This window comes from Aquarana catesbeiana, linkage group LG01, assembly GCF_042186555.1.
Source record: "Aquarana catesbeiana isolate 2022-GZ linkage group LG01, ASM4218655v1, whole genome shotgun sequence".
NCBI lineage: Eukaryota > Metazoa > Chordata > Amphibia > Anura > Ranidae > Aquarana > Aquarana catesbeiana.
In genome coordinates, this window is record NC_133324.1 from 687,927,865 (window position 1) to 687,941,637 (window position 13,773).

At 45.0% G+C, this 13,773-nt stretch overlaps 1 protein-coding gene across 2 annotated transcripts in view; it reads right to left on the reverse strand.

The window, feature by feature from the left end:
- BBS7 (Bardet-Biedl syndrome 7) overlaps nt 1–13,773 on the reverse strand; it is a 99,108-nt gene that overhangs the window by 72,030 nt on the left and 13,305 nt on the right. For both annotated transcript variants that reach the window (XM_073603478.1, XM_073603469.1), the window contains exons 6-8: nt 12,708–12,883; nt 5,131–5,317; nt 2,154–2,226 (exon numbers count right to left, since the gene is read on the reverse strand). In XM_073603478.1, the coding sequence (XP_073459579.1) occupies nt 2,154–2,226; nt 5,131–5,317; nt 12,708–12,883 (436 nt within the window). The remainder of the gene's footprint in view (nt 1–2,153; nt 2,227–5,130; nt 5,318–12,707; nt 12,884–13,773) is intronic.

The following is a 13,773-nucleotide window of genomic DNA, read 5'->3' on the forward strand; positions in this document are numbered from 1 at the left end:
TTAGGTATGCGATCTGTCTGCTGCAATGTCGCAGATCACCGCCATTACTAGTAATAAAAAAAAATAAATTAAAAAATGCCATAAATCTATCCCCTATTTTGTAGACGCTATAACTTTTGCGCAAACCAATCAATATACGCCTTTACCCAAAAATATGTAGCAGAATACAAATTGGTCTAAATTGATGAAGAAATTTGATTTTTAAATTTTTGGGGTGTGTTTTATGGCAGAAAATAAAAATTTTTATTTTTTTTTTCAAAATTGTCGCTCTTTTTTTTGTTTATAGCGCAAAAAATGAAAAACTGCAGGAGGTGAAAAAAAAAGAAGATCTATTTTGTTTGGGTACAACGTCGCACGCCTGCGTATTTGTCAGTTAAAGTGACGCAGTGCCGTATCGCAGGAAGGGGGTAAATCCTTCCGGGGCTGAAGTGGTTAATGAGACATCCAGGGTCTTTTAGATGCCCAATAGCTTCCATCTGACAGGCAGGAGCCTGCTTGTCCGATTTACACACCATGCCAGTGGCGGTAGCCACTGAGAATGTGTGCAAACCCCCTGCTGTCCGGTCTGTATGACGTATGGACCTGGCAGCGAAAGGATTAAAAGCACCTTCAGCAGCTTAATCACTTACTAAGTATGCAGCTTCTTTATCTTTTAATTCTTGCCTTTGTTCCTGTTTAAGCTGGTGACATGACTATTGCCCCCACGTTTTCAGTTTCAGAGTGACCCCTTTCTCTTGCAGCATTCCTATGGAGCCACCCTTATATTCAGGGACTAGAAGCTGCATCTCACTACTCTGTGTGTATAAATAGAAACACACAGCCCTGTAGCCTCAAATAGCAAGGCAATACCCTGCTACTCCCTCCTCCCCACTTCCTTCTCCAAGCCAAGAGGATGGCTGGAGACTGCATTGTACACTATTAACTCTTTCCTGTGAAGACCAAAAGTTCAAGGAAGCAGCACTGAGAAAGCAGGAGCCAGAAGCATGTAAAGTTGTAAACAAAAAGTGCTGGAGTAAGGATTTTAACAAATAGTTTAATAGGGAATGTTTATTTGTATTAAACCCCAAGCCAAAAATGTAATATATAACAGCTTACCAATTAGATGTAGTAGCTGCATTAGTTTCCTTTTTGAGGCTTTTTTCCCTCTGTTCAACTGGTGATCTGGCCAGTAACACACTTGCTGTCCAAAGGAAAGGTAACACGGCTCCAAGAGGGAGCGCAATCCATATGCAGAGATCTCCGTGATGGTTGCTCTGCCCCGATCGCCACCGTCACATTATTAAATAAAGAAAAAGAATTGGCTGCACACCACTTAAATGAAGATGCTTAAAACTTTACTCTAGGTATAACACGGGGACAGCACAAGTGACACCAGAACTGCGATCATTAACGCGTTTCACATATGTCACAGTGTAAAACACGTTACTGATTGCAGATTTGGTGTCACTTATGCTGTCCCCATGTAATACATAGAATAGTTTGATGATCTTCATTTAAGTAGTGTGTCACCAACTCTTTCTATTTCAATACACTTCCTGTATCAGGGTGCCAACACTCAATGTAGGAGCAACAGAGACACCTCTGGACAGCAGCATTGTCAGTCTGATGGAAGGCTAGTATTCAGTGGAACTAAAGTTCTGCTGTTTGCTGCAAGCAAGCAGGTTTTTTTTTTGCAGAAAACCAGCACACAGGAGATGCCAGCGCTGGTGAGGGACAGGACATTTGGAGGAAAAGTGAGTATAAACTGCCTTTAGTTCCGCTTTTCATGCACTAGCAGATTGAGGTACACTAACAAATTTTAAGCCCAACTCCAACTAATACTATAATACCAGTTTAAGCAATACTTTTTTTTTTCTTTTGGGGATAAAAGTTTTACATAAATAAAAGATTATAATTGTAACCACCCCTGTCAGTATTAAATGAATTGTCTCAGCCCTCTGACTGTTACATCTGCAGGACAGCTTGTTCTGTTGAAAAACAAAAGACTTACTGGCCAGATCACCAAGTGAAAATAAGGGAAAGAAAGCCTAAAAAAAAAACCAAAAAAACTAATTGCAGCCATCATGTCTAAGAATTGGTAAGTTGTAATATAATAAATGTTTGCTTTTGTGTTTATTACCACCTTAACATCCTAAAGCTGTAAGCAAGCTCACCTCCATCCCCGCCGTTTAAAGCTAAAACAGAAGGTGGTCCAGGAACTTCAACTTCGTACGTTAAATCAGAACCCTAGAAAAGAAAACATTAGGATATATACAAATATACAAAAAGGATGACCATTTCAGATATTCAGGGCTACTTTACACCATGAATCGCACAGGAACGCTCTGTGATTGTACTAATGCTAGAAAAAAAATGCCTCTTTGCGTCTGCCTCCTATAGGCACAGGCTCACAATGCTTTATGAGAAATGTGGTTCTGTTCATAGCTGAATTCTTTTTTTTTTTTATTCCTTATTTAGTCATGGAACTCAGCAAAGCAATGCAGAACAGCCTGCATACATTACGTAACAAAGTAACATTGCCCAGAGTGGTTGAATTCGGTTTTAACATTTGCCACTAAATATCTCTATCTTGAGATAGACCATATACTAAGCCCTGGTTCACACAGTGCGGTTTTGAAGCTACTTCAGCATGCCTTCAAAGCATTGCGATTTCATGTACAGCTTGCTGATATCTGTGTGACTTCATTTAACAGATGTCAATGCGAGTTGCACTGAATCCGCACAGAAATAGCGCAGGAACCTTTTTCAGAGTCACAGCAATTTGAATGGTTCCATTACCGCGGATGGGGTGCGATCTGTAATCCAACTTTGAACTGTCAAGTTGCATGACAAGTTGCACTGGTGTGAACCAGGGCTTAGGAAAGAGTCACCTCTTTCAACTGGTATTACAATGTGCAAATCTATCTTTTCCCCGTTTAAAATGCAGTACTCCTAAAGAAGCGTATGCTACACTTTTACCACATTTAACCTTTTCTTACTCTCAATCCTGACTGTGTTGAATTAGTATAAAGCATGCCCGATCCAAAACTTGCATGACTATCCTGTGTAAAACCAGAGCTGCCACAATGGCACAGATCAATATTATATACAGTAAAACCTTGGATTGCGAGCATAATTCATTCCGGAAACATGCTTGTAATCCAAAGTACTTGTATATCAAAGCGAATATCCCTATAAGAAATAATGGAAACTCAGATGATTCGTTCCACAACCATTTATTCTTAAATCCTTCCGTGTATGTATAGTCCATATAAAAAGATTATAGCAATGTTATAGGTTGTGTAACCATAAAATGTCCATCCACAAATGGAAGCCTCCACAAGGGGATTAGAAGCAAAATCCAGCAGAAGCTACAGAGTATAAAAGAGAAGAGAGGCGCCTCTAAGTGTAGCGATATAGTTACATTTAAGGAAGGTACAACATTTAGCAACTCACATGGTTGATGAATAAAAGGGACACATCTAAGTATGCAGGCATCCGGGGTAAATCTGTCCACATAGACCATCCCCCGCACCGCCGTCAGTCTGCAATCCTGACGGGGAAGACAACCCTGCAGTAGAGCGATCTGAAAGCGAGGCTTGGAGCACAGCATGGAATGGAGGATGGTCTATGTGGACAGCTTTACCCCAGATGCCTACATACTTAGATGTGCCTCTTTTAATTATCAACCATGTGAGTTGCTAAATGTTGTACCTTCATTAAATGTAACCAAATTGCTACACTTAGAGGCGCCTCTCTTCTCTTTTATAGTCAGTTGTGACAAGACGCTACTTGTATATCAAGACATCGCTTGTATATCAAGTCAAAATTTATTTTAAAAAATTTTCTTGTCTTGCAAAACGCTCTCAAACCAAGTTACTCTCAAACCAAGGTTTTACTGTAGTAGTAAATAGCAACCAATCAGAAACCAACTTCCAGCAGTGTGCATTAGGAAGACTACAAAAACTCAAACTGAACTGGCTGATGGGAATTTCTGTGAACCATCTGTCTTTTTTCTGGCAACACAGAAGGAATACTACACTGCCAGGTTTCCTTACCCGCAATGGTGGCGGCAGCACCCGACGGAAACATCAACTGCGGTGCCGATATCGCTGGACTCCAGGACAGGTAAGTGTCCTATTATTAAAAGCCAGCAGTTGCAGTATGTGTAGCTGCTGGCTTTTAATTTTTGCAGGCGTGGGCGGATCTCTGCTTTAAGGTTGCCATACACAGTTAGAATTCCAGCCAATCATAATGCCATTTGGTTGTGGGTGCTGCTGTCAGTATCCTGGGCTCAAGAAACAGTCAACTGTATAGTCAACTTTTGTGGAACCGGTGGTACCGGACAGTGGCAGCCACAGCTCAAATTTCACCCGATTCAACATGAATTGGCCATAAGGAACCAGGTGGGAAATTGTTGGTTAAACAGCACCTGCATCAAAAGCAGATGCAAGAACTGTTCAGATATTCTGATAGACTGGCTAATGGAACACAATAGCCCACAGCAGGAGTTTCATCCATCAATATGGATGTTAACATGGATGAAAGAGTCTGATTTCTTTTGTTCAGCCTGCTGTATGGCCAACTTTAGAGACCACTGTGACAAAAACGGACACTCAGGCCAGCCATACGTGGTTTGAATCTTGGCCTGTTCAGCAGGAACCGGCTGAGATTTGAGCCGTGTGTGGGTAGACTGAATGTACAAAGTTGATCAATCAACATGGGTACAACCAGCATGCTGGGTTTTACTTGCAATTATTGCTAGCAGCTGATATAGCCGCTAGCAATAATCACTGTCTTCTCCCGGCGGGGACAGCTTCCCCCCCCCCGCTGGGAGAAGACAATGACCCAGCAGGAGGGGTTCCTGCATCAACACTGTCTGTATTGATGGGGGGATCGAGTGAATTTCTTTCCTGCAACCTCTGGTTGCAGGAAAGAAATTCACTCCATGCACGGCCGGCCTAAATCCCCTTCAAGGGAGACAAGAACAGGAGTTCAAACTCAACAGATATTCTTAGCTCTTCCTGATGGTAACCAGTCAGATCAGGTGAACATTCTCCTGTGTTTGAAGGCACCTAGTTATACATGCAAGTCTAAGAGTTGCAGTGGAAGAGAAGGAGCACAAGAAGCTAAATGATAAAAAGATGTTACCTCTAAAATACGAAGCACTCGGTCCTGACACGCTAGTATAGGGGTGATTCGCTCCAACTTTTCTACTGGTAGACAAAGTACATCACTAATTTTATCCCCAGACAAATAGTAATGTTGGTCTTTGCAATCACAATAGTGGTTGTAAATATAACTTGCACACAAAAAAAGATCAGAACCAGATATATGCCTAGAAAAGACAGCATAAACATTAAATCATAAACATATTCTTCAATCTGCCTTAAATATCACAAAATACAAAACAAGTTATTTAAACACAGTAGATATTCACCATGTAAAAAAAGCCACATTTTCTTGTTTGGTTAAAGCTGTGTTTTTCAACCTTTTTTCATTCAAGGCACCCTTTAGAACTGTACACAACACCGGGGCACACCAGTCTGAGGGTTTAGTCACACCAGGAGGTGCGTCTGAGCTTGCGTACTTTTTTTCTGCGTTCCTGCACAGCGCATTTTTAATAGGCTGCTCATGTGTGCGAAAGATGTAAAAAGGTGTCGGCATGATTTTTAAAATTGCACAGCACCAAAAATGCATGGTACTGCTGTACCATGAGATTTAGCAGGCACGAATGTACGCAAATTTGCTAGAAGCATGTCGGTGTCATTAAGAATTAATGGTACCCATGTGCGTCTACAAAGGGCAGCACAATTTTGTGTGGTATGGAAAAATGCGCAATTTTGCATGTGTTATCGCACTGCACCTGGTGTGAACAAGCCCTAAAATGTAGTCTGTAGATTGCAAATCTTCTCCCCCCAAAAATAGGATTTTTAAAAACAGCTTACCTGTAAAATCCTTTTCTTTCGAAGGACATCACGGGACACAGAGCCACAGTAATTACTGATGGGTTATATAGGTATCACTGGTGATTGGACACTGGCACACCCTATCAGGAAGTTCAACCCCCTATATAATCCCTCCCCCTTGCAGGGATAACTCAGTTTTGTAGCCAAGCAATATAGTGTATTAGAAGAGGGGCGGGACCTCTGTGTCCCGTGATGTCCTTCGAAAGAAAAGGATTTTACAGGTAAGCTGTTTTAAAAAATCCTATTTTCTTTCTCGTACATCACGGGACACAGAGCCACAGTAATTACTGATGGGATGTCCCAGAGCAATGCTACCTGAGGGGGGGGAACCACGACCAAGTAGGGTGCAATCAGACCTGAGGACCCTGTACCGCTGCCTGCAGCACACTACGCCCAAAGGCGATATCCTCATGCCTTCTCACATCCACCTGATAGAATCTGGTGAATGTATGAACTGAAGACCAGGTTGCGGCCTTGCAGATTTGAGCCATAGAGGCCTGGTGATGCACTGCCCAAGAAGCACCAATAGCCCTTGTGGAATGTGCCCTGATCTGAAACGGAGGAATCTTCTGTTTCAAACCGTAAGCTTGAATGATCAACTGTCGAATCCATTTAGAAATGGTAGCTTTTGACGCTGCCTGTCCTCTATTGGGACCCTCTGGCAGCACAAACAAAACATCCGTCTTGCGGATCTGAGCAGTTGCCCCTAGATAGGCCTTAACTGCTCTTACTACATCCAACGAATGTAGAGATCTCTCTTCCGGAGAACAGGGATCTGGAAAAAAAGAAGGTAGAACAATGTCTTGGTTTAAATGAAAATCAGAAACCACCTTCGGTAAAAAACTAGGATGAGGGCGTAGTACCACTCTATCCTTGTGTATAATCAAATAAGGCTCCTTACAGGAAAGAGCTGCTAATTCTAATACTCTTCTAGCAGAAGAGATGGCCACCAGAAAAATTAATTTCCTTGGTAACAAGACCAAAGGAATCTGACTTATTGGTTCAAAAGGCTGTTTCTGTAACACAGGCAGGACCAAATTCAAGTCCCAGGGGTTTAGGGGCGCTTTAACCGGAGGATTAAGACGCATCACCCCCTGCATAAAGTTTCGGACCAAAGAATGCGAAGCAAGTGGCCGCTGAAATAATACTGATAAAGCAGAGACCTGGCCCTTGATGGTACTCAAGGCCAGCTTCATCTCTAATCCCATCTGTAGAAAATCAAGGATTCTACCTATGATATTTCCTGGGATGCCAACCTCTGGATTCACACCAGGTTATATAAGCCTTCCAGACTCTATGATAAATCATCCTGGAAGCTGGCTTCCTTGCATTAATCAAGGTAGATATGACAGGATCTGAGAGCCCACGACTCTTCAGAACGTGGGTCTCAATAGCCAAACCGTCAAATTTAGCATTTGTAAGGCAGGATGGAACACTGGACCTTGAGATAACAGGTCTGGGCGTACCGGTAGGGTCCACGGGGAACCTACCGTCATCCTTACTATTTCTGCATACCAAGTCCTTCTGGGCCAAGCAGGGGCCACCAGAAGTACCGACTTCCTTTCCTGCCTGATCCTGCGAAGGAGTCGTGGCAGTAGCAGAATAGGCGGGAATGCGTAAATCAGTGAGAACCGATGCCACGGAATCACCAACGCATCCGTCCCGCATGCAAGAGGATCTTTTGTCCTTGCCACAAATCTGTCTATCTTTTTGTTGAATCGGGATGCAAAGAGATCTACATCTGGAACCCCCCCATCTTTGGCATATGGCCCAAAAGACGTCGGGATGCAGAGACCATTCCCCTGGAAGTAACTGCTGGCGACTTAGATAGTCCGCCTGCCAATTCTCTATTCCCGGGATGAAAACTGCCGATATGCATGGCACATGCATCTCTGCCCAGACTAAGATCTGGTTCACCTCTTTTTGAGCAGCTCGGCTCCGGGTGCCTCCCTGATGATTGACATAAGCCACTGCTGTGGCATTGTCGGACTGGATCCTGACCGGACAACCCTGTAGCCTAATAGTCCAGGCCTTTAGAGCTAGATGTATCGCCCGGATCTCCAGAATGTTGATGGGTAAGGTCCTCTCTGTCTTGGACCATACCCCTTGGACCGCAGCCTGTTCCAGAACTGCTCCCCAACCTGACAGACTGGCATCTGTTGTTACCACCGTCCAGGTAACCGGTAGAAAGGATTTCCCCTTCTGCAGGTTTTCGGGTATGAGCCACCAATTGAGGCTCTGACGCACCGCATGCGACAGGTGCATCGGAAAGTCTAATGCCTGAACCTTCTTGTTCCAGGTCGACAGAATACTGTGTTGCAGCATTCTTGAGTGAAACTGAGCATAGGGAACTGCTTCGAATGAAGACACCATCTTCCCTAGTAGCCTCATACAAAGGCGGACTGAGGAACCCTTCTTGGTCCTTACTGTCAGAATCAGCTCTCTCAAAGCAGTGATCTTTGCCTGGGGTAGAAATATTTTCTCCTGGCTTGTATCTATAATCAGACCTAAATACTCCAGTCTTCTTACTGGTTTTAGGAAAGACTTTTCTAAGTTAAGGATCCAACCCAGGTGTTCTAGATACCTGACCGTGGTCCTCAAGTTTCCATTCAAAGAGGCTACCGACCGGTCTATCAAGAGCAGGTCGTCTAGGTATGCTATGACAGCTATACCCTGAGCCCTTAATCTGGCCAGAGGAGGAGCCAAGATCTTTGTGAACACTCGAGGTGCAGTGGCTATCCCGAAAGGCAGAGCCACAAACTGGAAATGGCGCCCTTCTACCTCGAAGCGCAGAAACTTCTGATGAGCAGGAAAAATGGGCACATGCAGATATGCATCTCTGATGTCTATTGATGCCAGAAATTCTCCTCCCTGCAGGGTGGGAACTACTGTTCGAATTGATTCCATGCGGAAGGATTGAATCCTTAGGAATCGGTTCAGATCCCTTAAGTCCAGAATGGGCCTGACATCCCCATTTGGCTTTTGGACCGTAAAAAGGTTGGAATAGAAGCCCAATCCCTGGTCCTTTGCGGGAACTATCATAATGACCTCCTGCGACAAAAGTCGCTCTAACGCTAGAAGGAGCGACTGCTTCTTCTCTGGGTCTCTGGGAACATTTGATCTGAGGAACCGAGGAGAGGGGAATTCCTGAAACTCCAGCTTGTACCCTAAGGTTACCGTGGAGATTACCCATCTGTCCTGGAAGTCCTCCTGCCAGAGCTCTGAGAACTGTCGCAGTCTTCCCCCCACTCGAGTGAGCGGGGGCGCCCCCTCATGCAGAGGTATTAGTGTTTTGCCTAGTAGGCTTCTTTCCCCAGGACTTCTTTTGTCCCTGGGGTTGACTCTTGTCTCTGGACCCCGATGGAGGCGGCCGTCGAGACTGCCTGGAGGCTGAAGCCCCCGGCGCTGGGGAAAGAGTCCGTTTGAAAGAGGGACGCTTACTCTTCTTCTTGACAGGTAAGAGAGTGCTTTTCCCACAAGAGATTCTCTTGATATAGTTATCCAAGTCCTCTCCAAACAACCTTGCACCACGAAATGGAAACCCAGCCAGTAGCTTCTTACATGGTGCTTCGGCTGACCAATTTTTCAACCATAGGATTCTACGTATATGCACCAACCCCAGTGAAAGACGGGAGGTTTGCACGATAGAATCTCTAATGGCGTCAACCACAAAGCATAAGGCCGCTGGAAGGTTAGCAAACCCCTGGGCCTGCTGTTCAGGTAATACTTTGATGACCTGCTTAACATGGTCTCTTAAGTATTGACAGACTCCAATCGCTGCTACTGCAGGTTGGGCCACTGATCCTGCTAAGGAGAAAACATCCTTCAATAGGGATTCCATCCTTTTATCTACAGGATCCCTGAGCATCTGAGCATTGTCTACAGGACAAGTCAGGCTATTATTTACGGAGGAAATGGCGGCATCAATAGCCGGTATTCCCCACATTTTAATAAACTTTTCTTCCATCGGATAAAGTGTTGAAAACTTTCTCGGCGGAAAAAAAAACGTTTGTCTGGGTGATCCCACTCAGAATAAATGAGCTTTTCAAGTAAAGTATGAACAGGAAAAGCATGTGCTGCTTGGAAAGGTTTCAGTGACCCCAAAGCAGAAGAGGATTCTTTAGCAGTTTCAGGTATGGGCAACTTAAATGTGGAGCGGACCAATCCAGTGAGGATCTGCACTAAGACTTTCTCCTCTTGGGAAGTCGCAGAGGGTCCCTCTCCACCTGATTCCTCCGAAGAGGAATCATCCGTCCCATCCTGAACCTCTGAAAGGGATTCATCTCCTTTATCCCAGAGCTCCTCTGTCTGAGGGTCTTGGGGAACAGAGGAAAGCCTAGTGCGTTTTCTTCCACTGAGTGAAGACGTAATCACGGCCATTAATCTTTCCTCTAGACCATTAATGGTTGAGGAAAAAACCTCTTGTGTAATATATACAGGGGCTAAAGTGCCAGAAGCAGGTGTAGCCCCTGACCCCGATGGCTCTCACTGGCTAGCCGTCCCTGGCCCATCTTTAGGGGGGGGAGGATGCTGCCGACAGGGTGCCCTCAGAACCTGAACGAGATCCCCTAGTGTCTCTGGTTCCTGGGGTGCTTGAACCTCTTCTACCCATAGTGCAAAGCAACAAGGTGTGAGGTATACAAATGAACACTGAATGCTGAGCGATGTAGTCTGGCTAAAAGCCTTGCTACCCAATGCTCAGTCTGGTGTTACTTCAGTAAATGCTGCCTAGGAGAATGCCTGTGTCCCACCTTACATGCGACCGTCAGCTCTGTGTTTCTCAGAAGGCTGAGTGCACCTGTACAGAGTGCCTCTAATAGCCTGCAGCTGGCCTGAGTGGGAGTCTAAACACTCTGTGCTGACATCCCGCCCCCTCCTCTACCGCCCCCCCCCTCGAGTTTTGAAAAAAAACGAGCGCTTCCCGCGCTGCCGACTCTCCTGTCATGCTTCTGGAGAAAGGCTGGGGATGGGGGGGGGGAGGGAGGCTGGTAACAAGATCTGCCTGAACGGCTATCTTCAGAGATGGTGGCCATTAGGCCGCAGAGCCCGGGTGGTATAACCACTTTCTAGACCCCTGTGGCCCCTCTCTAGCCTGGGGGGGAACATTCAAACATGAGAAATCCCCCTTTCCATCTTACCGTTTGCAGCCTGCTTGAGATGCTGGGACATAATCAGCGATGAAAACACCTGAGACAAACAGTCAGCATGTGCAGGTTTGTGCTCTTGGCAGCCCCCGGTGGTCACAATAGGCATAGCATGCATTTACCTTAAAGGAGAAAAGCCACTAGAACTCAAAAATTCTGTGGAATCTCCTCTTACCTTATCCAGCCGCAGGGTGCTGTTTACACAGACCCAATCTTCACCTCTCACGGAGGGCTCCGTTTGAAAAAACCGTCAGAGACTGGGGCCCCCTACGAATAGGGGGATCCAACAGTTCTGGGACCGTAAAGCACCTCGCCAGAAATTAGGAAGTTTAAAGCCATTTTCTGATCTGCGGGGTCCAGCTCTCTAAAAAGAGAAGCATTACGGGTAAAACCTTGTTTCTTCAGACACGAGGCCCGGGTACCATTCAATTCGGCCATGAAAAGACACTTTGAATGGATCCGGTTCGCCTGGCTTGCCCCAGTATAGGATCTTAGGATATTCCCTTTGGAGCTCAGCACAGGACATCTTTACACGTCCATCACCTAAGACACTGGCGTAAAAACTGAGGTATCCCTGCAAGGGGGAGGGATTATATAGGGGGTTGAACTTCCTGATAGGGTGTGCCAGTGTCCAATCACCAGTGATACCTATATAACCCATCAGTAATTACTGTGGCTCTGTGTCCCGTGATGTTCGAGAAAGAAATAACTCCCCTCCCCAAATCCCCCCCCCCCCGCCTACTAGCAGAAACTCCCAAAAATCTCCACCTCAAATCCTGCCTCTTAACACACCCCCCTCAACTCCAACTGTTCAGGGTTTGATTACCTCCCCCACCCATAATTGCTGCTTCCTGGACAGGAGCAATGTGGGGTAAAGTTAGGGTGCGGTAATTAAACCCTGTACATCTGAATGCGAGAAAGATCCTGCGTTAACTCCTGCGTACAGAGAGGAGAGAGACAGCGCAGCTCGCAACTCCTCCCGGCTCTCTCCTCCTCCTTCCTGCTGCTATCTGTACTGTTGTCTCAACTCTAACTGCAACTTTGCTGGATAGATTGGCTGTTAAAGCAGAACTAAAGCCTTTTTTTTTTTTATTTTATTGCGAGCAGGCAGGCTGTTTATTGCAGAAGAGACATACAATGTTATTTGCCCTTTGCTTTGCCAGTTTGGGTCCTCTTTAACTTAAAGTGGAACTAAAGACAGTAATACTAATCTCTGTTTCAATGGTCCGATGCCCATGAGGTCCCTCACCAACACTTTCTCCCTGGCTTCCCCTGGGTGCTGGTCTTCGGCAGTGGCTGGAGTGTAAACAGAGCTGTGCATGCGCAGCTCAGTGTACATTCTACAGTGTATTGCAAACGGACAGGTAAGTGCATTTTATTGCAGAAGAGACATTGCACGTCTCTTCTGCAATAAAGAGCCAACCTTGTTTGCAATTTTTATTTTTCCACTTTGATTTCAGGTTGTAGGAGCTGTTCCTACAGCTAAGAGAGTAATATAAGACATACACAAGGAGACACATAATACGATCCTGAGATTTTAATCAATTGTAAGCCACTATTGAAGCATTATAAAAGCAAAAATAAACACAATTGAATAAAAGACCACACTACTTACATCGCTCTAATGCTTTCTGTTAGATTGGTTTCAAATGACAGAAACGGCTTCCCCCTTTTTGTAAAACCACGAACTTCAGACCCGGATGACACAAATATCTTCTCTTGTACAGTTCCAAGGGCACCTCCAAGCTCTAATCTGGATATCTTCTGTCCTGGCAAAGTCTTGAATACAGGCTAGGGAAAAAAAAAATAATAGGAACGTTGTACTCATCACAAAATCAACTAAGGGAAACAACATTTGTAGACAACTGGGATATAACACTGCTTACAGGAGGAATGAACGCAGGGGTAAACAAAAAAACGCAGCCCAACCCCAACAAGCTGGTGGGGTCTTTACTTCAACTGAAATGTATGCCAAAGCCAGAAAGGGTTGCTTCCAAAGCAGAAGGTCATCTAGGTACCTCATCACTGGAATGCCTCAAAACATAGCAGACCCCCAAAACATAGCAGACCCAGAATCAAAGCTTGCACCTTGGTAAATACATGAGGTGCAGAAGAGAAGCTGATGGGAAAGCCCATGAGTTGGTAGTGAAAAGATCCAGTGGAGAGCTGAAGACATAGCTTGTGTGCAAGGAAGATGGGCATGTAATGATACGTTTTAGTTAAGGGTAAACATAACAACTGTGGGCAGGAGGTGTTTCCAGAAGGTCATGTAGGTACCTCATCACTGGAATGCTTCAAAACATAGCAGACCCAGAATCAAAGCGACCACCTTGGTAAATACATTAGGTGCAGAAGAGAAACTGATGGGAAAACCCATGAATTGGTAGTGAAAGGATCCAGTGGAGAGCTGAAGACATAGCTTGTGTGCAGGTAAGATGGGCATATAATGATACGTTTTAGTTAAGGGTATACATAAAAACTGTGGGCAGGAGGTGTTTCCAGGGCTTATAGGTGAGGGAAACCGTAACAGACTGGCATGGTTTGTATGAGCCAAGGCCTCAAATGGAGCTAGAATAAGCAACAGGGTGACCCTCTAGCTTCAGTATTGTTTGCATCACATTAATCAAACAGAACACAAAATCCTTCACTGGAAGTGACAGCAAAGGCCTGCAAGTCCACTC